This window comes from Geotrypetes seraphini, chromosome 1 (genome assembly GCF_902459505.1).
Source record: "Geotrypetes seraphini chromosome 1, aGeoSer1.1, whole genome shotgun sequence".
Classification (NCBI taxonomy): Eukaryota; Metazoa; Chordata; class Amphibia; order Gymnophiona; family Dermophiidae; genus Geotrypetes; species Geotrypetes seraphini.
The window spans coordinates 407,718,265-407,733,317 of NC_047084.1; the positions used below are offsets into that span (position 1 = coordinate 407,718,265).

General features: G+C 44.9%; 1 protein-coding gene across 1 annotated transcript in view; it reads left to right on the forward strand.

Annotated features, from left to right (window-relative positions):
* The first annotated feature begins 1,130 nt into the window (after nucleotides 1-1,130).
* The window catches only part of SPINK4 (serine peptidase inhibitor Kazal type 4), a 56,479-nt gene continuing 42,556 nt past the window's right edge, over nucleotides 1,131-15,053 (forward strand). Inside the window, exon 1 of the mRNA XM_033918321.1 lies at nucleotides 1,131-1,254. Within this exon, the coding sequence (XP_033774212.1) occupies nucleotides 1,191-1,254 (64 nt within the window). The 5' untranslated portion in view covers nucleotides 1,131-1,190. The remainder of the gene's footprint in view (nucleotides 1,255-15,053) is intronic.

Sequence of the window (15,053 nt, forward strand, 5' to 3'; positions counted from 1 at the left end):
GTGCAGAAATTCAAATGAGATGTACAAGATAGGAGGAGAGAGATTGTTAAGCACAGCTCAGGAGTAGGGCCTTGGGGTGATGGTGTCTGAGGATCTCAAGTTGATGAAACAATGTGACAAGGTGGTTCAGAAGGATGCTAGGATGCATAGAGAGGGGGTATAACCAGCAGAAAAAGAAGAGGTGTTGATGCCCCTGTATAAATACAAGATTTGGAGGCCATAACTTGCTAAGGACATAAAAAGACTTGTCATGGTTCAGAGAAAGCAATGAAAATGGTATTGGGTTTGCACCACAAGATATATGAGGAGAGACTTGAGGACCAGAAGATGGAGGAAAGAAGAGACAGGGGTGATAAGATACAGGGCTCCTTTTACAAAGGCGCGTTAGGGCCTTAACGCACAGAATAGTGCACACTAAAATGCCACGCGCGCTAGCCTCTTGAGCAGGTGGTAGTTTTTCAGCTAGCGCGCTGTAGCGCACATTAATCCAGTGCGTGCGCTAGAAACGCTAGCGCACCTTTGTAAAAGGAGCCCACAGATATTCAAATGTTTGAAAGGTATTGATGTACAAATAAACCTTTTCTAGAGACAGGAACGTGATAGAAACTAGACTCAGATATAAATTGAGGTTGCAGGGGTGCTGACTCAAGAATAATGTCAGTAAGTATATTTTTTATGCAGAGGGTGATAGATACCTGGAATGCCCTTCTGCGGGAGGTGGTAGAAATTAAAACAATAATGGAATTAAAAATGCATGGGATAAATACAAAGGAATCCTGAACGGAACCAAACAAGCTTAGCAGTGATTAGATGGCAACATAAGTAATTGAGAAGCAAAGCTAGTGCAAGGATAAATCAAGATCAAGTATGCATATGTAGTATACATCATATTTTATGCTATGTATTTATGATGTTGGGCAGACTGGATGGACTGTACAATGTTACATTGTTGTCTGGATTTTAATAATGCTCACAAGTTGACAACATGTAACTCATGATCTTTGTCCACTTGATCAATAAAATTGCTTAAACATTAAAAGGTTTTACAATCTGCCAGGTGCTGGAGTTCCCAGTCATCATCAGATAAACTCTAATCTCCTCCTATAAGAAGAGGTAATATTTAAAGCTCTCAGAAATGAAAACTAATATTGTAAGGCCTGAAGGGTGCTATTTGCGGACTTTGTGCTACAATGAGGATGCAAATTAAAGCTGGTGCTGCTGTTTTGGCTTTTCTGTGTCTCTCTGTTTTCGCTGGTAGGTGTGAAACATATGAATAAGGGTGTGCATGGGAAAAAATTGCTACTTTATATTAGGATCATTTTGGTTATTTCTGCCATTTTTCAGATTTTTTTTTAGTTTGTAGAATTTGATTAACTTACATAATGGTGGATTATGGAAAAGGCGGTTTTTTAGGACTGGCCGGAGCACTGAATGCTCAATGCTGCTCTGACACTCGAGTTCCTATGAGCGTCAGGAGCAGTGCGGAGCATTCAGCATGAGGGCCAGTGCTAAAGAGTGCTTTTACGGTTTTATAAAAGGGGGGAATATTTTTAACATGCATCACCTTTGCTCATGTTACTTCCTGATATTTTATATATGTAAATTTAATTTTGCAATGTCTTATGTGTATATAATTTTCCAGAAACCAAATGCACGTTATACAAGTTTCAAGTTTCAAGTTTATTTATCTTTTTAATATACCGACCATCAACAAGTTATCTGGCCCGGTTAACAATAAAATTTTAAAAAGAGAAAAAAAATCATAGATATTTAAGATGATATGAGTGAACATCAAAAACATTAACTGGACAGATATGAAAGTGAGGGTTAAAAGGGAAAGGAGGGGATAAGTTACATGTTTTGAGAAGAGAAGGAGAAAGTGGGAGTGAGGGTAAAACATATTGGGTGGGGTCGCTTTTTTAAAGCGGTTGGTTAAATAAGAGAGGAAACAGAAGAGAGAAGGAGAGAGAAGAGAAGGATGAGAAAACAAACAAACAAAAAAAAAGAAGATAGCTCTAAGCACAGGTGAAGGCGTCACGAAATAAAAAAGTCTTCAGGCTAATCTTGAATTTATCTAGATGTTGTTCATCTCGGATGTTGCTGTGGCAGGGCGTTCCACAACGTTGGGGCGACTACTGCAAAATTTATTTTCCGGGTGTAATTAGAAATCTTTTATGGAAGGAATTAGTAAGAGTTTTTGATCTGTTGGACCTCAGAGTACGTGAAGAAACATTGAGAGAATGAGAACCTTATCAAGATATAAAGGCTGGTGTGAGAGTTTTATTTTGAAGGTCAGCAAGATAATTTTATAGGTGATACGATGTGTGATAGGGAGCCAATGTGCCTCTTTCAGAAGCGGGATAACATGATCATATTTGCCTATTTTGTAAATGAGTTTTATTTCTGTATTTTGTATTAATTGTAGGCGTCGGATTTCTTTTTGGGGGAGGACCGTTATAAAGAGAGTTGCAATAATCTAGGTGGGAAATGACTAAGGAATGAACCAGAATTTTGATTGCATCTGTCCCTAGAATCGAAGTTAATGAACGAATAAGGCGAAGTTTGAAGAAACAGATTTTTACAACCGAACTAATGTGATCATGGAAAGTAAGATCCTTATCGATAATGATCTATAAGAATAGCCTTACTGAGTCAGACCAATGGTCCATCAAGACCAGTAGCTCGTTCTCACAGTGGCCAATCCAGGTCACTAGTACCTAGCCAAAACCTAAGGAGTAGCAATATTCCATGCTACTGCAAGTAGTGGCTTCCCCATTGTCTTTCTCAATAATTGTCTTTTCCTCCAGGAACTTGTCCAAACCTTTCTTAAAACCAGCTATGCTATCCGCTTTTACCACAACCTCTGGCAACAGTGTTCCAGAGCTTAACTATTCTCTGAGTGAAAAAAAATTTCCTCCTTCTATATTCGTTTAATTACTTTGTATTATGTTACAGTGATGTACATGCTTCCATCTGGTGAACACTTTTTGAAAATATATTACATGTGACTATGGATTTATATTTTTAATTATCTTACTCTAAAATGGTAAGTGAAGAACAAGAAAGACAATATAGCATTATTTATCCAGCCACAGATATTATAAGAGAATTTCAGAAATCATATCTTTCATCGTCCAACTGTAATCAAAACCACAGATTCTGACTGCATGTTTATTTTCAGCTAGGTATACACTTTCTGGGAGGCTCTCTGCTTGCAAAAACCAAGGGGTTTAAACAGGGAACTGGTGAAAATGGGTCTTCTAGACTACCAAAGCAAAGAATTACAGCAAAAGTAACTTAGGGCTCCTTTTACAAAGCGGTGTTAAACTTCTTTTTTATCGCTGGCAGTATTAGCTTCAATGCTCATAGAATTCTTATGAGCATCGGAGATAATACCACTGCGGCCAGCAAAAAAAAAGCCTAATGCGGCTTCATAAAAGTGTGTGTGTGTGTGTGTGGGGGGGGCTAATGCATACTAATTCTCAGCACATGCTATAGTCTGTTGATGTGTGTTATTTTCCAGCAGATCCCATTTTATGCAATAGGACCTAGTTACTACTAATGCGGTGACTCAAATTAGTAACTAGTTGTAATCATATATGAAATATGACTTTTTAATTTTGTAAATAATTCACCAAATATATCTTGGCAGTTCTCTGCTCAGATATATTGAAGATGCAAAAGACAGAATGGAATTGTCCAGAATCCAGAATGATGTGCACCAATAACAGTGTCCTCCAATTCATCTGATAATCTAAGAATCTTTATTCATCCAATGCACAATGATACATCCAACAAAAAGAGCTGTCGTATAGCTGTGGTAGATACTGGTCCTCTTTCCTGCGGCTGCCACAGCCTAAGCCCTGCTGGATTTTAAACAGGAAAGAGGATCAGTATCTGCCACAGCTATACGACAGCTCTTTTTGTTTGAAGTCTGGCAAAATCTATCTGAGTGGAAGTACATTCCAGACATTATCATTGGTGGCTCTTAAGACTCCTGAAGCAGGCCTGTTGACCGAAACATGTACATGTCGAGTCATTGAGTCGTTGGATGTATCATTGTGCTATTGGATGAATAAAGATTCTTATATTATCAGATGAATTGGAGGACACTGTTATTGGTGCACATCATTCTGATCTGGACAATTCCATTCTGCCTTTTGCATGTTTGTGTTTGTGGTTTTGTTTTCCCCTGTTTCATTTCTCAGATATATTGAAGGTCATTTTTGATATGTTATCTAAGTCTGACTTTTGGATGTTTTGTGAAGCACGTTCAAAAATCGGTTAGGAAAAATATCCATTTTGAAACTGTAAGACGTTCATCTTTTTTTTTTTTTTATTTCCAAAAATTACCTTTCTAGACGTGTTCACCCTTAATGCATCTATCATTTTTGGACATTTTCGAAACAAAACATACAAATGAAAAATATATAAAACAAGCCATTTACATGTAGAAGGGGCCAGCCTTTTTAGTAGACTGGCCACACAGACATGCCAGCAGAGAAGTGGGGCACCCAAGGGGACACGGCAGGATTAATTCTTCAGTGGGCCCTAGGCACCCAAGTACACTGGGCTCCCTAGACCTGCCCCTCCATGGCCCTGTCCCCTCCTTGCCTCTGCCCTCCTATGTTCCCCCCCCCCCAACTCCAGATGTCCAAGTAGTACCTTCTCCTTCCTTCATTATTCAGTGCAGCCGAATTTGCAGTCTTCAAAAGGCCATAGTCAGCAGTTCCTACGCGCTGCCCACAGCTGACCCAGAAACCTTCCCTCTAATGCAAAATCCCAGCATCAGAGGAATGTCTTCCGGGTCAGCTGCAGGCAGCGTGTAGGAACCAATGCCCATAGCCTTTTGAAGACTGTGAGTTCAGCTGTGCTGAATAATGAAAAAGGCAATGCTTGGACGCCTGAAGCCGGACACAGAGGCAGGCACACTGATGTCATCAGAGCAGGCAGCATTCTGGGGCCCCTGAACTCTTCGGGCCCGAGGCACGAACCTACTTGGCCTACCCTTTAATCCTGCCCTGCAAGGGGGCATTACAGTGAACTTCATATAAAAGATCCCAGTTACACATAGCCCCCTTACATTGTATGGGGAACTCTCCAAACCTCATCCAAAGCCAACTGTACCCAGCTGTCTACCACCCCAATAGCCACTGAGGCACCAATACCATATTATACAATGCTATTTTTCCCATTAAAGAGAGTGGATATACCCTCCAGGTCTCCAGTTTGTGTTGTGTAGAACAGACAAGAGGGTCTACATTTAGAGTATAAAGTGCAGCGAGGTCAGGGGAGATAATAAGTCCCAAGTAAGTAAGAGTTCCCGGAGCCCATGTAAGGGGAAATGGTCCCTGCCATTGATGTCTGAACTGCAGGAGATAAAGGCAATGCCATAGATTTTTGTTTATTAAGTACTAGGCCCGAATACATATTAAACTCATCTAATAATTCCAACACTCTAGGAAGGGAGAAGTCTGGATTCCCCAGGGTCAACAAAGGTCATCTGCATACGCCAAGACCCGCAATTGCGAGTCTCCCTCCGGTAATCCTGCAGTTTGTCATACTGCAAATCGTGCAAAGAAAAGGGTCTAAGTAAAGAAGAAATAGAAGAAGGGACAGGCGGACTACCTTGTCTACTGCCCAGGGCTATCTGGAAGGACCGAATGAACGGGCACCATTCACTAAAAATACTAGCAGTAGGGTCTGTATATAGCAAGCGGACCAATCTACCAAAACCAACCATCAAAACCCATATAAGAGAGAACCCAAAAAAGGTAACCCAGTGTCACCTGGTCGAAGGCCTTGGCTGCATCTAAGCCGACCAAGACGCCCCAAATACCAGCGTCCTGCGCCCTCTGCATTGCAGTAAGTAGTCTGCGCACATTCGCACTGAGTGACGATGGGGTACAAAGCCAACTTGTTCAGGGATTATCAGTATAGGCAATAGCGTTGCCAAGCGATTTGCCAAAATTTTATCCAGAATTTTGATATCAACATTAAGTAAAGAGATTGGCCGGTAGGATTCAATATCCATTTCATGGTTTTCCCGGTTTGGGTATTAAAGTTATAAACGCTTGATTAGCTCCCATAGGGAACTTCCCCTCCGCAAGAGCCGCCGAATAGTAAGCTTCTAAAGGGCCACAGATGGAGACTAAAAGTGCTTTGTAAAATTCGGGAGAAAATCCATCTGGACCCGGAGAAGTGTCACCTTTAAGCTGCTTAACCGCCACTTGCAGTTCCTTGCCCTGTATGGAGCGATTCAAGTAGAGGCGGTCCGGAAAAGATAAACGGGGAACCCCTGCCTCCGCTAGATAGTCCGCAACCTCTGGTCCCCCCTGTGGATCTCTCGATGCATAAAATTCTTTAAAGTATGTTAAAAAACTTTTGGTGCTATCAGCAGTTGAGGTCACTACCCTCCCCGATTTAAGTATTAAACTAGAAATGTAACGAGGAGGGCGACGGGGTCTCGTCAAGTTCGCCAATAACCGCCCCGCCTTATTCCCAAATTTGTAATAGTGAAATCTAGAATAATGAAGATATTTCTGAGTGCGTTCATGTAACAGTGTATTCAAAGCTACCTGCGCCGCCTACATAGCTTCCCGGGATTGAGGAGTGGGATGGGTAAGATGTATTCGTTTCAACTTTTTATATTCCCGTTCTAAGTGTAGGAGTCCCCAGGAAAGACGTTTTCTCTGGGCAATAACGTATGATATATTATCGCAGGACCGATTTAGCCGCTTCCCAAAACAAAAGAGGGGTGTTCTGATGTTGGGGATTAAAAGCTACATAATCTTCCCATTTTTGAGTCAGATATTTAAGAAACTCTGGATTAGTGGCTAAATAGGATGGAAATTTCCAATTCCCCCCCAATAGAAACTGCATCGCCCCGTAAAATGTCAACCCAGATAGGACAGTGGTCTGACACAGAGAGAGGTCCTACCACAGAAGAATGGACCTGGGATAAATAAGCAGCCGAAGTCAGAATATAGTCAATTCTAGAGAAAGTATGATGGGCCAGTGATTGATGTGTAAAATCCCTCTCAGTAGAATGGAGCAAGCGCCAAGGATCAATAAGATCCAAAGTGTCACAAAGAAAGGGAATACCCCGAGTTGTACTAAAGGTCTGGGAGGTACCCGGGCCCGTTCTATCTAAAACTGGGTCTAAGACCTGATTAAAGTCTCCCAACAGAATCACAGGGTTAGTCGGATCCTGGAGGCCTAAACTAGCCAAAGAAGTGAAAAAAGCATTCTTATATTGGTTAGGTGCATATACAGCCAAGAGATTAAAGATGTGTCCAGACATAGTTACCCTACACAATAAAATTCTCCCCAAAGAGTCACTAAATAATTGTTCAACCTTACCCGGGAACCCCCTGCGTACCAAAAGAACAACACCCGCCTTCTTATTCGGGGAAGAAGCATAAAACACCTGACCTACCCAGGCTCAGCAGCTTGGCATGTTCTGCATCAGTCAATCTGGTCTCCTGCAGACATGCCAAGTCAGCTCTATGATGTTGGAGGCATTGAAATATTTTACTGCGCTTTACAGGAGATGTAATGCCACATACATTCCAGGACAATATGCGAAAGGTCTTATCACTCACTCAGTGAAGGAGAGGAACAAATGTACTCGCCCAATCCCTCGAAAGTTCTCTCCCAGGCTCCCAGCCAGGCCTAAGAGAGAGTACAGAATAATCCACACACAGGAAACACACAGAGTAACACATTGGAAAGTCATGAAATACACTGGAATGGAGAAAACAAAAATCCTCAGAATATCCCACTCTCCACGTTCCCCTAAACCTCCCCCCCCACAACTACCCCAAACTCCCCCCCCCCACTCCTTCCCCAACCCCCAAACCAAGTGCATGGCTTGCTAAAAACCCTCTGGGCCCTAGGAAAGCGAGTCACGACACTGACGCCTTCAGTGCCCTGTCCTCAAAAATAAATAATGTTACATGTCTTGAGAAATTTGTAGAAAAAGATAACAAAAGCAGGTCCACCACCATTACCAGAAAGGTCACATTCATACGGAAGGAATCAAGTGGGGAGCGAGGAAGACTCCAGACGATTCACAAAATCACCCGCTAAGTCCACTGAGTCAAACACATGCCACTTTCCATTATGTTGGATTTTCAAAATGGCCGGGTAAATAAACATGAAACGACGCTTCTTCTCCACTAGTTTGGCACAAAGAGGATGAAACACTTTACGCCGTTCCGTCAGTGCAGCTGAGTAATCTTGACTGATTCTCACCGGTATAGTCTCGTAGACCAGCGATTCCCGTTTAGCGCGGTAGGCCCGAAGTATTTCCACTTTATGACGGTAATTGTGGAGTTTGCCTATGATCACCCTGGGGCGCTGATCTGCCCCAGTACGAGAGCCTACCCGATGTACCCATTCAAACCGGACCGGTCCCAAAGATGTCGGCATCAGCAACTCACTCGCCAGCCACGACTCCACCACAGAGAGTAGCACCGAATCAGCAATGGTTTCAGGGAGTCCAATAAACAAGTTACCGTGGCGCGATCGGTTTTCCAAGTCTTCCAATTTTTCCTGGCAAGTGCGCAGTTGGGTTGTAAGCATGGCCACCTCGGATGCCATTACAGTAGCCCCATCTTCCACCGCAGACACCCGAGTCTCCAACTCTGTGACGCGGGTGGAGTTGTCTTCCAGCAGTGACTCCAACTTAGTGAGCTGGGTCGATATTTGTTCAATGCGTGGCTCCAACGCCTGTAAGATTACCTGTTGTAAGTCCGAGAGCATGGCCGGGGTAAGCGCCGGGCTGTTTGTTTGCGGCACATCCGCCATTTTGTCTTCACTCGATTTTCCCCATTCCCGATTTTTTTGTAGTAGTTTTAGAGGCCATAGCAGTAGGAGATGTAGCCAAAAACTTGTCCATGCAGTAGCAAACGTTAACTCTGTTAGTGGTGGTCAAAGAGTCTCACGAAGTTTCTCAAAGAAAGGCGATTTTAGGAACAGGGCTCTGGAGCCAGCACAGCGTGCTGCTACCCAGCTCACAGCATCACGTGACCTCTCCATTTGATACTGTTTATCACCACCTTGATACACTGTCCTTGCTGGGATTTCATCACTGCTTATTGGAGAATACAATTTGTGCATCTTTCAAACGGATAATGTTTACAGCAGGGGTGCCCACACTTTTTTGGCTTGCGAGCTACTTTTAAAATGGCCAAGTTAAAATGATCTACCAATAATAAAAAATTTAAAAAACACAAAGCGCACTGTACGCAGAGAAAATGTTAATTATCATTTATATTCGGGGTTTTTTTCCAAGAGGTCAAGGCAGATGACTTTAAAATATGCAATGTCACCTCAGTAACAACTATACAAAAAATAGACAAATATACCCCTCCCTTTTTACTAAACTGCAATAGCGTTTTTAGCGCAGGGAGCTGCGCTGAATGCCCCACGCTGCTCTCGATGCTCATAGGCTCCTTGCGCTAAAATCCACTACTGCGGTTTAGTAAAAAGGGGCCATAGTGGAAAATATAGACAGCAGATATAAATTCTCAAAACGGACATATTTTAATCACTAAATTGAAAATAAAATCATTTTTCCTACCTTTGTTGTCTGGTGATTTCATGAGTCTCTGGTTGCACTTTCTTCTTCTGACTGTGCATCCAATACTTCTTCCCTTCTTTCTGCCTCCTGCATGCTTCGTCTCCTCCAGACCTCATTCCATTCCCCAACCAGCATCTCTGTCCTTGAGTCCAACTTTTTCTTCCTCTCTCCCTGCCTGCCGCCTGCCACCCAACACACTCCTTTCCCTCCCCCAACTTTTTCTTCCTCTCTCTGTGCCTTCTTCCCCTTTCTTTCTCTCTCCCAGCCCCCCTTTCTTACTTTCTTTCTCTCTGTCTGTCTTTCTTTCTGTCTCCCTGTCTGTCGTTTCTTCTTTCTGTCTCCCTGTCTGTCGTTCTGTCTCTCTGTTCTGTCTCCCTGTCTGTCTTTCTGTCTCCCCTTTCTTTCTCCCCAAGCCACCGCTGGGGCTGTTGTCTGGGAACAGGCCCCCAAACCACCACCGCCGCTGCAGTTGCCACTGAGTTCTCCCAGTTTCCTGCAACAGAACAGCAGCCTTCTCCATGACATCAATTTTGACATTGGAGAGAAAGTTCCGGGCCATCCAAGCTGCGATTGGCTGGCCTGGAACTTTCTCTCTGATGCCAGAATTGACGTGGGGGGGCGGAAGGCTGGTGTGTCCGACGCATCTGTAGTCACTGCCGGCCTGTTGTGGTGTCAAGGAACAGGGAGAACGCAAAGGCAACACAAGTCTATCGTGGAGCACAGGTTGGGCTCCGCAGTTGACTCGCGTTGCCATTGTGATCTACTGGTCGATTACAATCAACCTTTTGGGCACCCCTGGTTTGCGGAATTGCAGCATAATCTTCAGCTTCAAACAACTGGAGGAGAAATTTTTTTTCACAGCTAAGTTCTTGATATACTTTTTCTACAACTACGTTTAGTACACTGTTTTACCCTGAGTGCTGTGTGTTTGTCTCTACATTTGGGTTTAGAGCTCAGGTTTTTCTCAAGTGTATGCTTGAGTTTTTTACTGTGCTCCCCCATATGTAAGAGGAGCCTATGATTAACAGACTGTTTTGTGCCTCCTTAAAAGCTTCTAATTAACTCTGAGTACGTGCAGGCTTTACGTCAAGCCATCTGTTTAAATAAGAAACCTTATAAACTTCCCACTTCCATCATCTGCCACTTTTCCAGTCATAGTTTATTAAAATTTTGATTAAACGTTTAACATAGAATTCAAAGCGTTGCACATTAAAATAAATGGAATTTATATTAAAACAAACATGACTTAGTATAGAACTACTAACATACTTTCTCTTTCTCCCGGTTCCACCCCAGGCCCATCTTCCTCCCTTCGTGTAGGTCACCACCACATCTTCTTTCTGATATATTTTTTTCAAACAGTAATGGGTTCCGGCAGCATCAACGTAAGATCGGCAATGAGGCCCCCCCCACCCCTCCCCCCGTTTCAGCGGCAACCGTTCTATTGCAAGTATTGCTGCTGCTGAGTCAAAGCTGCCTTCTGATGTGAACCGCCCAGGCGGAAACAGGAAGCTGCATCAGAGGGGAAACTTTGGGCCGGGCAACAGAATGGTTGCTGCCAATGCCAGGGAGGGGGGGGGCCCGATGCTGTGGGGAGGGGACCCGATGTGATGCATTGTGATGCCGATCTTAGTTTCCCAGGGGCCCATCGCCATAAAAAAATTAAATTCCCTAGCAACAGCAGCAGATGAATCCAGAGACCAATGGGATAGCCCACATCTACCAGCAGGCGGAGATAGAGAAACTGATTAACAGGTGGTCCTCCTGTCTCATCAGTATGCTCTATCTCCCAGCAGGGGAAAGTCGCTGTTCCACTAGCTCCTGGATTCTGACTGTGGCTGGATAAATATTTTCTCCTGTTGAGGTTTGCTCTTCAGTGAGGCAGCAATTATATTTCTCCTGTTGAGGTTTCCCTCTTCAGTGAGACAGGGGTGTCCGGCTGGACGGTGCCGGCTTTAGAGGTTACACTTGGGCCCCCCCCTTGTCCCTGCCTCACCCTCCCTCCAGTGATAGAGGGGTTAGCTGGGTCTCTAATTTTTCTTCTTTCCCTTGAAAAAAAAAAAAGAGACCATTTGCTATTTGCAGTTATGCATTCTCAGGGGTGCTCAACCGGTGTCTACCGGTGTCTGTCAGTCCTGTAAGCCTGGTTGTGAGTATCCCTTTGTTGCGTTGCCCTGCGGGTTACATTGTTTTGCGGTTGTCTTGGACCTACGGATTTGTGTTGGTTTTGTGCTTGTTCTGGAGTACCTGCAGCTGTGCGGTTGCGTGCCTTCCAACTGGCTTTCCTCATCTTCTATGCCTTGTTAGGGCAGTGAACACTGTGCAGTATGGGGAGTTTTTCATTTGCAATGTGTGCTTTTTTCAGTTCAGGCCTTCTGTTTGGTGTCTTGGGCACTGTTGTTCAAATCGGTGTTTTCCTGCGCGCGGGAGCCGCAAGCTTGTTTTTGTGCGTGGGCGGAGAGACCTGACTTTTGCGGCCTGTTCGCTAGGGCTGTCCTGTGCGCAGTGGGTGCCGCAGTGGTGTTCAAGCCGCCGAGTGAGTCGCACTTGTGGAGTCAGTGCCTTTCAGCGAGCGGGTGGCTCACGCTTCTGCTCCGACGCTGGCGGCGGAGCCACTGCGTTATTGGCGCCTGTTTTCAGCTGCGGCCTTATCTCTGCACCTCCCCAGTCTCCCGGTTCTGGTCCTGACTGTGTCGGGGGTTGCAGGTACAGTTGCTGTTCATGCGGCGGTGGGACTCTCTCCCAAAGTGCTTCTTTGGGGTCTGGGAGCCATCCTGCCTTGCCTGAGGACGCTGGAGAGGGAGTCCATTCGGCAATTGGCCCCTCGGTTACAGCTTGTCACGGCGCTGGGTCAGCAGGAGGTGCTTTGCTGCTGGGACGGTCAGCGGCGGGGGAGGGATACCCGGGTCTTGGTTCGGATCTCTCCTCCTGCATCCCGGGGTCCCGGTATGGTAAGAGTTCTGCCTGTTGTCTGTTGCCTCTTATTTGCGCCTTGGGGTCGCGCTGCTGGTATCAGGTGGTGCGATTACAATATTTCCTTGTCATGTCATATGTATGTCTATTATATTGCTGGAGAGTTTAAGTGATTTTGTAACCTTACTGATGATAATACAAGGGATATAGAATTTACAAAAAAAAAAAAAAAAAAGAATAAAATAAAAATAAACCGCCTTGTACTGGCGTGCTGAGTTTCCTGTTGGGGCTACGCGCTTAGTAATTTGGGGTTACCTGGTGGCACCTTCACTTTTCAAGCGGGCAGGACTAGGTTTTGTTTGTATCTGGATCAACGCAGGGTCCTGTGTTTTTCGGGATACTCAACAGCCTTGTGCGGCTTTCGTCTTTTCCTGACGTATGTTAATCAGCTCCCCTATTTCTTTTTTTCCCTCTTCGCATTGTCCTCTTCGCGGGGTCGTTCCCTGGTAGCCATGTGGAGACAGGGCTGTTTGTCAGGTTGCATCATCCCTGCAGTGTATTTTGGACAGGGTGTTTTCTCTTTCTGCCTGCCAGGTACATGTCCTTCGCTGAGGGGCACTGAACTCAGTTTTGGGGCAGCAGTTGTTATCCGCTTATGGTAGGGGGAATACCTTTCTTCCTTTCCTGTGCTTTTCATGTTCCTCCGCTGTTGCACAGGCCTTTCCGGCGTTCCCCTATTTGATGGTAAAGGATACTCCGCTCCGATTCTTTCTGAATCCTAGCGGCGTGCGGTCTCTCTTTTCCAATCTGGCCCCTAAATGGGACAGTCTAGTGGCCTTGCTGGTATATATTGTGTCCGATATATTTCCATTGGATTGATAGCGCCTCACTCTGGACAACCTGTCATTGCAGCGGTGTCCCGGATGAACGCTTTTCCGGTTTCTCTTCCAGTCATTTGTTAAATTGATCTAGCAATTCCTGATTGACCCTCCCTGATCTCACCACATACCTCTTTTATCCATGTATTCTCCATGGCAGTGCCGAGGCACCCTCTTGTTGTAATCCACCTAGACTGAGAGGTATTGGCGGGATACACGGCATCAATTTAATGATATAATATGGAGGGGTGGCAATCATGGATTCAATACCTTGGCAGTTAGTTGCTTGTCTCTCTTTGGGCAGCGCTTTCGATTTTGGCACGTGCCATTTCTCCTATCCAAGGTTCAAGAAAATTTTAGAAATGTGGCCAGAGGTACTGTTTTGGTGCTACCAGGTAATTCACCTAATTTCTTCTTGACTGAATGCTGGATTCGGACGTCTTTCAGTCGGGTCATTTGACTAACACGAACAGGGGGATTTCTTTCCTCAGTTCTTTGGACGTGAATCTTCGAAATTTGCACAGCGCTCTTTTCTCCTGTACTATTTATAGGTATGTCGAGGAGATGTTTTTTTGTTCCTATGGGAGAGACATGTGTTCTTCCCAGAAACTTGGGCGATGGGTCACAGTCTCAGGTTTGCAGGCTTCTTTGGTCACCATGACTCAGAGTATGGAATTCTCTTGTTGACCGCGCTTGGAACTTCGGCTTGCTTTCCCATTATAATGCTACAGCAGTCGCTCTTGTTCTGGTGGTGCCCGGTTTCTCAGGGCTCCGATTAGTTGTTAGGCTCCTCATGCATCGCTCTGTATGTTTTGGTGGCTCAGTGAGATTTCTCTTTTAAAAGGCATGCCTCGGTCTTTGCTGGACTAGCTCATGGCCACCATACATCCTGGGCTGTTGGGTTGGGGGGCCTTCCATCCTCAGCTCCAGGAGTCTGGGCTTCAGGGTCAACTCCGTACTTGTTCATTCTTCTACTCTTGAGCGTGGTCAGGCTACCTTTCTGGAGCTTCGGACCCTTCTTCCGGAATGCCGCTGAGGGCCTTTCAGTTGGTATTTTGATGGGGTATTTTTCTACAGCTTGGGCAGTAGGTGCTGTACTCCATTGCCGGGTACAGTTGTTATTCTACTTCGATGGGTAGACCCTCATCTTCCTCTTCTGTTAGCAGATCATTTTAGGGGTCAAGAAAAGAGTTTGGATAGACTTTCTCTCCGTGCAATCTGACCATGACCCATTTCTTGTATGTTACAGTGTCCAGCACTGTGTACGCTCTAGCTAGTGTGCATGTTAGTGATAGTGAAATCTTCTCCGTCCTGGATATTGGGAATTTTGGCTCAGGCGTTCCAGCTCTTTTTATGGACGTGAGATCTCCTGGTATTAGACCTCTTGGTCTCGTCTCACGTTTCAATACTTCCTAGCACAGGGAGTGGGAGTTAGGGGGAAACAGCGTGGCTTCTTTCTCACCTCTGGTTTCTCTTTTTCAGGGTTTTCCCTTGGCTGATGATGGCTTGGATTTGCCATCTCCAGCTTGCTTTCCGGGAACTGTATTTGTAGAATTCTGGCTTGGCTACGCCATCCTTGCTATGCGGATCGGATGACTCTTTCGACAGCTGGACTATGACGTTTCCTGGTATCTCTGGATTTGCTCACCTAGGGTCCAATCGACATGGATATTCGT